Source organism: Lithobates pipiens, unplaced genomic scaffold (genome assembly GCF_037356315.1).
Source record: "Lithobates pipiens isolate NorthernLeopardFrog02 unplaced genomic scaffold, aLitPip1_a1.2 Scaffold_18, whole genome shotgun sequence".
Taxonomy (NCBI): domain Eukaryota; kingdom Metazoa; phylum Chordata; class Amphibia; order Anura; family Ranidae; genus Lithobates; species Lithobates pipiens.
The window spans coordinates 638,480,846-638,495,798 of NW_027507758.1; the positions used below are offsets into that span (position 1 = coordinate 638,480,846).

The 14,953-nt window shown below is 46.0% G+C and overlaps 1 protein-coding gene across 1 annotated transcript in view; it reads left to right on the forward strand.

Moving 5' to 3' along the window:
- The window catches only part of LOC143986898 (uncharacterized), a 1,277,526-nt gene that overhangs the window by 954,502 nt on the left and 308,071 nt on the right, over positions 1 to 14,953 (forward strand). The window contains 3 exon segments of the mRNA XM_077485305.1: positions 9,673 to 9,879; positions 10,001 to 10,142; positions 12,265 to 13,340. Coding sequence (XP_077341431.1) covers positions 9,673 to 9,879; positions 10,001 to 10,142; positions 12,265 to 13,340 — 1,425 coding nt within the window.

Here is a 14,953-nt window from a genome sequence, read left to right on the forward strand (position 1 = left end):
CATACATTTCACTTCTATGTAAGGAAGGAAAGGATCCAGCATTGTGCTTAAGCTTTAGGCCAGTGATGGCGAACCTTGGCACCCCAGATGTTTTGGAACTACATTTCCCATGATGCTTATCCACTCTACAGTGTAGTAGAGCATCATGGGAAATATAGTTCCAAAACATCTGGGGTGCCAAGGTTCGCCATCACTGCTTTAGGCCAATATCCTTGATTAATGAGGATGTTAAAATATACGCCCAGATTTTGGCCGAAAGTTTGAGACCACTAATGCCTGTATTATATTGAGAATGATCGAGCGAGTTTTGTCCATGGGAGGGAGGCAAGAGATAACGTATTAAGAACAACTTTATTGATGCATGTTGCAAAAAAGGGGGAAAAACCTGCTCTTTTTCTATCAATAGACGCCGAAAAAGGCCTTTGATAGATTAGATTGGGATTTTATGTTACGAACATTACATAGATTCGGTATGGGCCCACGAATGCTGAGATGGATTAGAGGCTTTGTACTCAAATCCTATGGCAAAAATTCAAGTTAACGGAAGTCTATCCGAGTCCTTTCATTTGTTTAATGTTACAGGACAGGGTTGCCCACTTTCGCCCTTACTTTATGTGCTCTCTTTGGAGCCCCTCTTAGCCTCTATAAGAGCTAATAAAAAAATCATGGGTATAGAAGTTGCGGGACAGGAACATAAGATATCCGCGTTTTGCGGATGACGTTATGTTATACATAATGTATCCCAAAAAAACACTCCCGGAGGTTTTGACAGAATTAAATAATTACAGGAGTTTCTCAAACCTCAAGATAAATATGGAGAAGACTGAGATATTAGATATCTCGGTTCCTTCAGATGAAGGTAGGGACCTTTTTAAAATCGTACACCCTTTTAAATGGAGGAAGAGAGGATTGAAATATCTAGGAGTGTTTCTGTCGACATCAATAATGGAACTTTCCTGACAGACTCCATGGCAGCCAACGTGTGGGTTTAGCCCCGCCTCCATTACCCTATAGGATGATACTCCCATAAATCTTTGCTCCCTGCCAGAGGCCGTGTTCTTTTTTTGTCCTCCTCCATAGGACCTAGCATGTGTCTTTTTACCCTGAAGACTTGCATTTTTTTCTGCGATGCGGACCGGCCGAGCGACTTGGAGTCGCATATTTCCAATAAGCTCTAGCTACTAGCGGAGTATGGAAAAGGGGCATATGGAAGAGGCGCTGAAGAGGTGTATGCCTGGTCACTCGGAAAAATACAATTAAAAAGAAAAACACTGCGCTGTGATTTGATATAAGTGAAGAATGGCCACAATAGCCAGAAGAGCAGCCAACACCAGAAACAAACAAAGTTCAACAAATAGGATAATAAAAACAGTGTAGCGCTTCAATGATAGTGAACGTGATCAACATAAAAAACAATAATATGTCAAAAATCACATAAATATAAATGCCTAGAGAAAAGTCCAACATTGGGCGCTCATTCCACTATGTAGCTGGCATGGGGGTGACCGGACCGTCACAGAGAAAGAAGGTAAAACACTAGGCGAATGTATTCATATGGATCTGCTTGACTGTAAACATCAGTAAAGAGTGGATAAATACTTCTTACCGGAACAGTTGGACTCACGCAGTCATATGACGGTTGAGTCTAGAAAGCTTGAGGTCACAATCTGGGACCAAGGGGTATAAGGAGGGAGATCCGTTGAGCTGGTGGTGGAGCTCCAGGCGGTTGTAGGCCCAATAGTGGATCTTTACAGATGGAACATCAAGGTAGTCAAACTCAGACGCAGCCTGTTGTACCAATACTCCAATCTCCCCCGAATGGGGAGGGAAGTGATGTGAAGGTTTAAACCAAAGGAACAGAAAAAATGAAAAAGAGAAAAAGGCTCCACATGGTGCGGGTCAAACGATATAAAAAAGTTGATTTATTGAAGTCAAAAGGTAATTAATGACTTGGTGATCACATAAAAAATATAAAATGAAATTAAAAGCAATGTGGGGTGCCAACCTGTTGGCACCCCACATTGCTTTTAATTTCATTTTATATTTTTTATGTGATCACCAAGTCATTAATTACCTTTTGACTTCAATAAATCAACTTTTTTATATCGTTTGACCCGCACCATGTGGAGCCTTTTTCTCTTTTTCATTTTTTCTGTTCCTTTGGTTTAAACCTTCACATCACTTCCCTCCCCATTCGGGGGAGATTGGAGTATTGGTACAACAGGCTGCGTCTGAGTTTGACTACCTTGATGTTCCATCTGTAAAGATCCACTATTGGGCCTACAACCGCCTGGAGCTCCACCACCAGCTCAACGGATCTCCCTCCTTATACCCCTTGGTCCCAGATTGTGACCTCAAGCTTTCTAGACTCAACCGTCATATGACTGCGTGAGTCCAACTGTTCCGGTAAGAAGTATTTATCCACTCTTTACTGATGTTTACAGTCAAGCAGATCCATATGAATACATTCGCCTAGTGTTTTACCTTCTTTCTCTGTGACGGTCCGGTCACCCCCATGCCAGCTACATAGTGGAATGAGCGCCCAATGTTGGACTTTTCTCTAGGCATTTATATTTATGTGATTTTTGACATATTATTGTTTTTTATGTTGATCACGTTCACTATCATTGAAGCGCTACACTGTTTTTATTATCCTATGCCTGGTCACTGACAGGTGAAACCGCGTGTTAGTCGTGAGCCTAGCTACTAGTGGGTGACTATCGCCCCCCCCCCCAGAAGTCCGGCATGTGTTTGGGGACCTACCTCGGCTGGTGTCCGTGTACAGGAGTGGTGAGCTTTATGTTGTCCATGGCAGCCATTCTATGTCGTTTTTTCTGTGTGTTTTTTTTTGTCTTTGCTCTGTGTCTCTTTTTCCCTCATACATCGTTTCTGCGGTGTATCTGGCAAGCTGGGCGGCTGGTTTCCTTGCGTTCCAGCCGCCCAGCTACTTCCTCGTTCGCTGCTCGGTCGTTCTGCGCATGCGCGAGGAGAAGGCTTGGTTCGCGCATGCGCGTTGCGGGCTTCGCACATGCGCACTAGCGTTTTTTGGCGGAATTGATGACGTCATTAAGGCGGCGGTTTTAAAAACGGAGAACAGCTTGCAGAGCTTTTGGGATGCTTGTAAAGCCTGCAGTGCCATTCCTGAGCCCTGATTTCTTCAGCAATAGGTATGTGTCTATGGGGAAAAGGTCAGTTTATCTTTGCTTATCCTAGCTGTTCTCTGTGTTTAATTGGGGCTGTTTTATTCCAGCCCTGATGGATCCCTTGGATGCCTCACTGCCTGCTAGTGGCCAGCCCTCTCGTAGCAGGTACTTTTTTCCTGGGTTATTTGCCGGGGGGGGGGGGGGGGGGGCGACGACAGTGGAACATTAGGGGATGTTCCACTAACACTGTTGGTTTCTCCCTTTTTCAGCCCTTCTAGGTCTACTCAATGCCGGAGTTCTCACCGAGGAAGTGATTCGTCTAAGTCCCACCGCCGGCATTCCTCTTCCAGATTCAGATGTCATGATTCTCCTGCGAGAACTAGTCTCCGTAGCCGGGAACCTTCCTGTCCCTTCTACAGCTTGCTCAAGTCACGCAGCTGAAGGTTTATGTTGGGGGTGTAGGACGCAGGTTCCTGCTGACAAGTCCCTTTGTGATGCCTGTTATGTCAAAGCGACAGACGAAAGGAGTGACTCTGACCAACAGCTGAAGTCTATGGTTGAAAAATTGGTCAAGGACAGTCTAAAGAAATTTGAAGCCCCCCATTTGTCTCCCATAGAGTCTCCAAGGTCTCCGGAGAGGGATGCCCAGGCCCAGGACACATGGGATTTCTCTCTGCCTAACCATCTGTCTGCTGTCCTCTCAGATAGTGAATCTGAGGAAGAAGAGTCTGGTTCGGGTTTTGACTTTTCCTTGCTCCCTCCTTTGGTCAAAGCCATTAAGGAAACGCTGAACTGGGAAGAGCCGGTAGTGGCTCCGGCAAAGCAAAGGAAGTTTTTTAAACAACTAAAGAAGGAGCGTATTAGCTTCCCTTTCCTCTCAGAGTTGGGAGAAGTGATCTCGGATGAGTGGGGCAAGGTAGAGAAAAAGAATTCTCTTCTATCTAAGATCCAGAGACTTTTCCCTTTCAAGGAGGAAGAAGTTAAATATTTGGAGTCTTCTCCTTTGGTGGATGCGGCAGTAATGAGACTGGTCAGACATGTGACCCTTCCTCTTGAGGACACAGTCTCTTTTAAGGATGCTCTGGACAGGAGAATTGATTCTGACCTGAAGAGGATCTATCTTACGGCTGGCATGGCCCGTAAGCCAGCTCTGGCCTTAGCGGCTCTGTCTAGAGCGATGGAAGTTTGGTCTGATAGTGTTGATGAGACACTCAGAAACGTCTCAGAAGATCTTGCCAAGGGTTCTCCCATTCAAGAACTAAGGCTGGCTTCGGCTTTCTTGGGGGAGGCCTCGATTGATATTATCCGTCTGGTGGCTCGAGTTGTGCTCTCTTCTGTAACTGCCAAGCGTGCCATGTGGCTCCGGCCTTGGCTAGCCGACCCCGCTTCTAAGCAGGTTTGGTGCCGTATTCCCTTTGATGGTTCTTCCCTTTTCGGCAATAAGCTAGATAGTGCTATAACTCGGGCCACCGGGGGTAAGTCGGGGTTTCTCCCCCAGGATAGGCGCCTGCAGAGTCAAAAGGAGATCGTTCCCAAGAAAGCAGGGTCAAGACCATGCCAGGGAGGCACGCAGTTACAGACCTGGACGGGAATTCTCCAGATCTTGGAGGTCCAGACAGACATCTCTCAAAAAGTCTGCAAAGGGCAGTTCGATGGGGGAAAAGGAGCCTACTAAGTCCTTTTGAGATCGGGCCCGTCCGGGTGGGAGCTCGTTTGTTCCACTTTCGGCACGTCTGGGCGGCCTCGATCCAGAATTTTTGGACCGTCAAGACGGTCTCCTTCGGGCACACTTGGTTGTTCAGCAGTGTCCCCAAACTCAAGTGTGTCCCCACATCCATTCCAAGGTCAGAAGAAAAAAGACAAATTCTTTTAGCCTACATAAAATCTTTGTTGGATCAAGGCGCCACTATTTCTGTTCCAGACAACCAACGCGGCATGGGAATGTATTCCCCTCTTTTCCTGGTCCAGAAGAAGAACGGTACGTGGAGACCTGTAATAGACTTGACGCGTCTAAATCGCTTCATAAGAAAGGAGAAGTTCAAAATGGAAACTCTGTCCACGATCCAACAGTTAGTGCAGCCAGGGGACTGGCTTGTCTCAATAGATCTTAAAGGCGCCTATTTCCACGTCCCGGTGGCAACAGAGTTCCAACAGTTTCTTCGTTTCTCCATTGGCCAGCTTCATTTAGTTTACCTGCCTTCCCTTCGGTCTGTCAACCTCCCCTCGCACTTTCTCGAAGGTCCTGCTAGCTCCTGAATTTAGAGAAAAGCCAGTTAGTTCCTACACAGTCTCTCGTGTTCCTCGGTGCTGTTTTCGATACGGGAAAAGGTACCATCTCTCTGCCCGAGGAGAAGGTTACGGTAGTACGGGACAGGATCCGCCTGGCCCTCTCTTCGTCTCGCCTCAGTGCTCTTCATTGCCTAAAGATCATAGGCACCATGGTGTCCACCATACCAATGGTGAAGTGGGCACAGTGGAGGATGCGCCCCTTTCAAATGGGTTTCCTTCGCCAATGGTCAGGAGAGAAGGTCCAGTCCATCGATATTACTCAGACCATGAGAGGTTCCCTCCTCTGGTGGCTTAGTCGGGAGAACCTGTTGAATTGCCACTCCCTTCTTCCAATCAAATAGATCACAGTGACTCTAGATGCCAGCAACAGGGGCTGGGGGGCGCATTGTCTGTCGGAAGTGGCTCAGGGCATTTGGGACTTTCCCTCTCCGGGAATAGTGTCAAATGTGCTAGAACTACGGGCAGCCTTCCTAGCGTTGTTGGCATTTCCGCATCTGATAGTGGGAACATCCGTAGTCCTCAGGCTGGACAATACGACTGCCGTCGCCTACGTAAGGAAGCAAGGGGGGCACCAGAAGTCGGTCTCTGCTGCGAGAAGTGGATCCAATAATGCGTTGGGCCCAGAAGAATCTGGCCAACTTAACAGCAGCCTATGTGCCTGGAGTTCTCAACGTCCAAGCGGACTTTCTCTCACGAGTCCACTTGGACAACAACGAGTGGGCCCTTCACGAAGATGTGTTTCAGTGGGTTCTATCCCTGGGGATTTCTCCAGAAGTAGATCTCTTTGCCTCCCATTTCAACAGGAAGCTAACGAGGTTCTATTCGAGGTTCAAGGATCCGCAGGCCTACGGGATAGATGCCCTAACAGAACAGTGGTGGTTCCACAAGGCATACGCCTTCCCTCCAATTCCGATTATTTTTCAGTTTCTGAAGAGACTCAGATGGGAAGAAATAGAAGTGTTGGCAATAATTCCGCATTGGCCCAACAGCCTTGGTTTCCTCTCCTATCCCTCCTCAGTTTTCGGGACCCAGTTCCTCTCCCATCCAGACGAGACCTGCTCTCCCAAGGCTCGATTCTCCACCCATGTCCAGCTCACCTTCAGTTGAGGGCCTGGTTCTTGAGAGGGGAAGGCTGGAAGCACTAGGGTGTCCTAAGAAGGCCATTTCTACTCTCTTAAGTGCAAGGAGACGAAGTACTAATAAAGTATATGAACAGATCTGGGCCAAATTTGTATCCTATATGTCTTCCAGAACTAGTTTCTATGTTTCACCTGCAGTTCAAGACGTTTTGGGTTTCCTGCAATTAGGCATGGACTTACCCTTGTCAGTTAGTTCCCTTCGGGTTCAAGTCTCGGCTATCTCCACATTTACAGGGGTTTCTTGGGCCAAGCATGCCCTTATCCAACAGTTCTTCAAAGGCGCAGTAAGATTGAGACCCCAGAGAAAACCCAGATTCCCTAAATGGGATCTGCCACTAGTTCTGGACTTTTTTTCTCATTTCAATAAGGCTCTTTCCATCAGAGAACTCACCTTGAAAACTGCATTCCTGGTGGCGGTCACCTCAGCAAAACAGGGATAAGAGATTCAGGTTCTAGGAGTCAAAGAACCCTTTCTAACTTTTTTTATGGACAGGGTGGTCCTAGTCCCAATGGTGGGGTCAAACCCAAAGGTCACCTCGGTTTTTCAGGAAATATCTCTACCCAAATTCAGATCCTCGAAGTTCATCCGCTTGATGTTGGTCGCTCATTAAAGCTATCTTTGGAGGGTACAGCTCCATTCCGGCAGTCGGATTTCCTGTTCGTTCTGTTCTATGGGAAGAACAAGGGCACTAGGGCATCAGTCAGGTCAATTGCGGCATGGATAGTTCAAGCAATCCAATGGGCGTACAGAGAAAAGGGCTTGGCTCCTCCTCAGACGGTGGCGGCGCATTCGACCAGAAGTCTTTCTACCTCGTGGGCGGCCTCTCGCCATGTGGCTCCTGACGTGATATGCAGGGCGGCTTCGTGGTCTTCAATACACACCTTTATGTCTCATTATTGTGTTGAGCCGGCGGCTCTATCCTCAGTTGACTTTGGTGTTAAAGTTCTGTCGGTTGACGGTGTCAAATAAATCTTTGTTATGCAGCATTTTGCCCACCCGGGTGTGTTTTGGCGAGTTATTTCCCACACGTTGGCTGCCATGGAGTCTGTCAGGAAAACTGAAAATTTATGTCAAAATACTTACCGTAATTTTCCTTTCCTGATGGACTCCATGGCAGCAGGAGTTCCCTCCCAAATGGCTGGAGTAGGATAGTTACTGAACATGGCCTGTGGCAGGGAGCAAAGATTTATGGGAGTATCATCCTATAGGGTAATGGAGGCGGGACTAAACCCACATGTTGGCTGCCATGGAGTCCATCAGGAAAGAAAAATTACAGTAAGTATTTTGACATAAATTTTCCGTTTTGTGCGTCATAATTGTCTACACACGATCGGAATTTCCGACAACTGATTTTGTTGTTGGAAAATTTGAGATCCAGATCTCAATTTTTGTTTGTCGGAAATTCCGACGGAAAGTGTCCGATGGAGCCTACACACGGTAGGAATTTCCGACAACAAGGTCCCCAAGGTCCCATCGAACATTTCCCGTCGTAAAATCCGACCGTGTGTATGCGGCATTAGACTGATATTTCAAAAATGTATATGGAGTAATAGAGGGAATTGTATAGTCTACAGTACTCTAAGTAGATAAAAAGAGGGGGGGGGATAATCTCTCCCAGATTTTGAAAAATATCACAAGGCAGCAGTAGGGAGATAGATAAAATTAGGTTCATGGAAGAGGTAATGCATGTGCAAAATAATTCTGAAATAAAATATGCCAACATTTGGAAGTGCTGGCTGGAATTTGGACAAACTCAGGTATACGTGAAATATATGGGTGATAATTAGGGGTTTTGCTGCTCCCCGTCTCCTCCCCCCCCCCCCCACCCCTTCTTTTTTAATATTTTTATTTTTTTGGATACACATAAAAAGGAAATCACTCAGAGAACTTAACAAAACAGATGACGGTTTTGTTAACCCTCGAAGGAGCTGCTGTTTATTTTTGGGCTTACCGTTACCTTCCTTTCTCCTTGTTGCACGTCCAGGGGATGTCCCATGGTAGATGGCCCAGTAACTTGAGACTGACAATAGATCCACTTGAATGGATTTTATTTGCAAAACTCAGACAATTGAACAGTCTTTCAAATTGGGATCAGAGGGTTGGAAAGGAAGTTCAGGTACTCTTAGTGTCAAAGTCAAATAAAACATTGAAGAACTTGCTTACTTTGACTGCATCCAGAGAATAGCCATTCGCAGCTGGATGGTCACTCAGGTTGGACAGTCCCTCTCTCACAAGGCCTAGCAGCCAACAAGGTGCTTACTCAGGAACAAAGTCTCTGCCACAGACGTTGTAGAAACGTGGAAGATAATGTCTCTGCCACAGACGTTGTTGTAAAATCCGTAGGAAAACTAAGCTTGAGAACACTTGTAGGATACCTGGATCTCTCAGCCTGCTTGGCGATATCCACAAGACCGGATTCACTCAGTTACTTCAGCCCTTCCAGGCTCTTGCTAAGAAAACCAACCCGTACGTGGTGTTCTTCTGAAGAGTCCTCCCCTGTAATGCTTGAAGTACACTGGGTCTCTCCCGAACCGGAGACGGCACCCAACCAATTCAGAATCCTTCCTTTAGTTTCCTTGCCTCGGGCTAGCCAGCACCGAGACATTAAAATCGGGTGGATCCGCACCCCAGGCCATAGCCTTCCTGGGGGCTGGTCAGGAGGACCAGAACCATGAAGTCAGTACATCATTCTGGACCAGAACCCAGAACCACGTGACGTCTGTATCTTAAATACCCTCTCCCAGAAAGCACAGCGAGAGCGTCACTCCCACTGGGCGGGCTCCAAGAGAGAGTAACTTAAGCACATGACCAGACCATAGTTCCATGTCTGCCAGAGGAGACAGTGCCCCCTGTGGCCAGGCTGAACATCTCACAGTTCAGTTAGACTGATGCCGAGGCCCAATTTAGATAATTGTACCTAAACCAAACTGCAGTTTAGGCATAACTTTAGAAAAACGCATAGCGCATGCTCTTCAGGAGCGGCCGCTACACACACACACACATAAAATAATGATGATAAGTATGTTTTTGTATAAGGACTTAAAATGCTATGGAATGTTTGTATGTGAAAAATATCTTAATAAAAATAATTTAAACACAGAGTGGAAACCTCGGGGATGATAATATTTTTGTTAAAGAAGAGTATAAAGAGGAGGATGAGGAGTATGGAGTGATGGAGGAGTTTTCAGAAGGACACAAGGATATGATGGAGACACCAAATACCAGGAACCCACCAGAGAGATGTCCCCGTCCTCTGTATTCCCGGGATTCCACACAGGAAGATCACACCATCCCCCACTGTTACAAGGTTGGTGGGATGGAGGTTATAAAACACACTTATAGAGACAATGTGTGGATTTGTTATGTGATGTTACAATATGAAAGCTTATATCTTACAGATGATATTCTCTCTCATTTTCTTGGTTTAGAGTGGAGATCCAATCGATATAGAATTTGAGGTGAAATCAAAAGAAGAAGAGAGGTATGTGAGGGATGATCAGCAGTCTGTGGAGGAGGATGGAATAACGGGGATATTTATAGAGGAGGACACTCCTACAGAGATCAGCACAGGTGGGTCATTAACACTGAATACATTCCTCCACCCATACTGCTCACTGATTGGTCCAGAGTAGGGCGGGGGCTGGGTGATATCAGCCTGTAATCCCCTGGTCACTTTCCTGAGCTGTGTTCCCCGTCCTGTATTCCTGGATTTCTCTCCGATAATCTTCCTTCTGGGGTATGTGCTGTGGGACTTCTGACCCATGCCTGAGTCTAGTAAAACAGAACAATCCCCCCAGTGTTACTTGCTGTTGTCTGCTGGCTGTGCCGGGTGGAGGGATATGTCTGTATAGTCTCAGACCCAAGTCACTGAGTGCAGTCTCAGGAGATGGGAGGCAGCGGTGTGGGACCTCTGCAACTTGTCTCATGTAATCATTTCATCTTCCACTGATTACTGAATACCAATATTATGAGTCCTGACCCTTACACTGTATACTTTATATTCTACATTACATACTCCTGACCCCTGCATTATATACTCTATTGTACATTACATACTCCTGACCCCTGCACTATATACTCTGTGTTTTACATTACATACTCCTAACTAGAGCCGCACGTTTAATCGTTAAAGAATCAACCCCCTCACAATCTTAAAACAGCATTTCTACGATTCAGTGCAGAGACATTCTCTGCTCACTGCTGACAGCTGTAAAAAAAAAAAAAAAGGCAGCCTGCCAAGTTTATCACAGCATCACTTAAGCAGAGATAAAAATAAACATTGTTTGGTTCTTTATTTTAACCACTTCTTTACCGTGCATAGTGATATGACGGCGGCAAGAACCCTTTGTCCCTACGGGGTGCCGTCATATGACATCTTTTAATTCCTGAGTCTCTAGGGGTGCGTCACTAGTCGCCCGATGCGTGTGCCGGGGGCCCTCAATGTCCGCTGGGCACCTGCAATTGCCCGTGAACACAGCAGGACCATGAATCCGTGTGTGTAAACACACAGATCCACGTCCTGTCAGAGGAGAAGAGACCGATGGTGTGTTCCCAGTACAGAGGAACACCGATCGGTCTCCACTTGTGAGTCCCCTCCCCCCTACAGTTAGAATCACTACCTAGGATACACATTTAACCCCTTCCTCGCCCCCTAGTGTTAACCCCTTCCCTGGCAGTCACATTTACACAGTAATCCGTGCATTTTTTATAGCTCTGATCGCTGTCTAAATGTGAATGGTGTCAAAAGTGTCCGCTGCAATATCGCAGTCACGATAGAAATCGGAGATTGCTGCCATTACTAGTAAAAAAAAAAAAAAAACAACAACAACAATAAAAATGCCATAAATTTGGTGGCACTGGGGAGCTTTACTGTAATCAGGGCACTGATGATCAGTGCTCTGATTACATGTCCGGGATTTCCCTGTGAGGAGATGCCGCTAATGAGCTCTCCTCACACTCTGTCAGTGTGAGGCGATGAGAGCCGATCACGGCACTTCCGTGTTTACATGTGACCTGCTGGGATTGGACATAGCCAATCACATGGTTAAAGAGCCGCGTGATCGGCTCTTTACAGAGATCGAGATCACGATGTGTCCTAGCAACACAGAGTGGCCATGATCGCTGAGCTGAGCGCCCCCTTCTGCCGACGTCATGTGACGTCATCCCAGAATGAAAGCCGCACCATCCTTCCATCATTTGACGATGGGCGGGCGGCAAGCTGTTAAACAGAAAGTGATAATGATGGAGGAGTCAATAACCCAATGATGGGGGTCTTCAGGATCAGTCCAGTCTTCATCTTGGTTGTTCTCCCCCCCATCCTCACTCTTTGACCTCTGGTGGGGCTCAGCCCCACTGTTATTCATGACTAAATCATGGACTAAATAAGGAAGTGCAGGACTTCTTGTGTTGGGAAGATGGCAATGAGTGATAGAGGGGGAGGGGACACTCGTCCTATAATCCCCTCATCACTGTCACTCCTATAAAAGACAGTTCTCGTTGTTTCCTCACTCTCTGACTAAGGTCCATGAATAAAGAAATGATCTGGTAGGAGATCAGAGGACCCATTTACTAGTTACCTTGAGGGGGGAATTGTGAAATCCTCAGAGACAAAGCTGCCTGATGTGGGCGGAGTCCTGGTTTAGGGGAACCAATCAGCTCATGTCTAGTAATAATCTTTGTATTTCTATTTTAGTAGATGGACGGGAGATGAGGAAAACCTCAGAGGATTGTCTCACTTTGTCTCCAGACTGTAAAGTAGAAGATGAGGACATCACACAGTATAGTCCAGGAGAAAACCCGACTACCTCAAATGTCCATCCGACACCACACAGTGTAGATGGACCATCGTATTCCTCTTATCCTGAGGAACCTCAGACTGTGCGGGACGGGGCCGTCCTTCCAACAGAGAAGAGCTTTTCCTGTACTGAGTGCGGGAAGTGTTTCCATTCTAAATACAATTTTAATGTGCATAAAAGATCTCACACAGGTGAGAAGCCGCATTCCTGTTCTGAATGCGGGAAATGTTTTACACGAAAGTCCAGTCTTTACATACATCAGAGATTGCATACGGGAGAGAAGCCGTATTCCTGTCCCGTGTGCGGGAAATGTTTTTCACAGAAGTCTGATCTTTACAGACATCAGAGATCCCACATGGGGGAGAAGCCACTTTCCTGTTCTGAGTGCGGGAAATGTTTTCTGAATAAATCCATTCTTAACACACATCAGAGGTCTCACATGGTGCAGAAGCTGTATTCCTGTACTGAGTGTGGGAAATATTTTTTGCGTAATTCCAGTCTTTACAGACATCAGAGATCTCACACGGGGGATAAGCCATATTCCTGTTATGAATGTGGGAAATGTTTTTCACAGACATCTGATCTTTACAGACATCAGAGATCTCACACGGGGGAGAAACCGTATTCCTGTTATGAGTGTGGGAATTGTTTTGTAACAAAGGCAGATCTTGCCAAGCATCAGAGAATGCACACAGGGGAGAAGCCGTATTCCTGTCCTCAGTGCGGCAAATGTTTTTCACAGAAGTGCAATCTTTCCATACATCAGAGATCTCACACGGGGGAGAAGCCATATTCCTGTCCTGAGTGCGGGAAATGTTTTTCACATAAGTCCAATCTTTCCAAACATCAGAGATCTCACACAGGGGAGAAGCCTTATTCCTGTCCTGAGTGTGGGAAATGTTTTTCACATAAGTCTAATCTTTCCACACATCAGAGATCTCACACGAGGGAGAAGCCGTATTCCTGTCCTGATTGAGGGAATTGCTCACTGAAGTCCTGTCTTCCTGTACTTCGGGGATCCCACACAACCCTCGAGGTGTATTAGTGACTTGAGTGTGGGAAAAGTGTTCTATATGAATGTTGCTGGACATCACAGCTCTCATGTGGGGAAGAAGCACACCTTGATATACACCTCAGATATACTCCATGGCTGAGTTTCATCATGTAAGAAACAGTTCCAGGGGTGTGGGCATTTTTTGAAAAAAAGACTTGTCCAAGGGACTAAATCGGGGGCCCAATCTCCTTGTCCCTTATGACAATCTCCTTAACAGTTCATAAGGAGATCAGAGATCACCAAAGACATGGATGAAGTGTTGTACTGTGTTGACCATTGATAGCAGTAGAAAAATAAAAATGGAGTCATTACCTTTCATTGGATGAGTACCTTTTGTGGTGTAAGATTCACAAACACTTAGCCCTTGTACACACGATCGGATATTCTGACTGTGTGTGGTCTGCATCGGACTGTTTCCGTCGGAATATCCGTTGGACCAAATTTTCCAACTTGCCGGAAATATTTTCCGACAAAATGCTCCGATCGGACATACTCCGATCATGTGTAGAGTATTCCGATCGGACAAAGTGCCACGCATGCTCAGATCAAATTCCTACATCAAAGCTATTGGCTACTAGCCTGAACTTAGTCCCATCGTAACGAAATAACGTCATCACGTTCTGAACGATCGGATTTTCCAACAACTTTGCCTGACCGTGTGTATGCAACAGTTTCGGACAAAATCCGTCAGACAAAATCCGTCGGATTTGGTTGTCGGAATCTCCGATCGTGTGTACAAGGGCTTAGAGGTCTATTTTTTAGAAAGTAGTTAAATGAACGTGACCGGCATTCACCCAGCTGGCCATGTTTTTTTTCATATGATCATTGGATTAATCTAGTGGCTTTAAAGTCATATTGCGCTATTTTTGCTGATGTGGGTATTTTAGGAAAAATACCATATTATGGCCACTAGATGGACCTCACCATCATAGGAAATCACTGTTTTATTAAAATACAGTACTAATTTTTCATGGGTTCGCGATTGCTTGTCACGTTCATCCCATGGATTTTCTATAAGTAGACCTTTTGTTTCCTTCATCAGGCATGGTTTCATACTAATACTTGAGGATATTTTCATGCACTTGTCAGAACAGTACACACTGAAGGATATAAAGGGTACATTTCAGTGAAAAATATACTAAATGTAATTGTAGAGCACACAGATGCAATATTTTACCCACTTGTTTTGGTAAAATAGAAAAGTTGAGGTTGTGCCGAGTAAATAGATACCAAACATGAAATGATGAGAAATTAGGCTATTAACAAATGGTCCATAGGTGACACTTTAACCCTTTTACTGCCATGTTCATATGTCGTAATTACCTACAGAACTGCTTCCAACTGACCAGGTCAATACAACATATGTCCATGGCATTCTCCCTTCTGCTATAAGCTTATGGTCTCCTGAGCTTCCCTCTACTCCACAGCCCCTCTGCCTGTCCTCTAAGACGTCCTCCCACAGTTCTAACCTCCCCCACAGCAGCGATTCACCTGTGGCTGCTTTTGGCCTCTCCTCTCCCCTCCCACTGGAT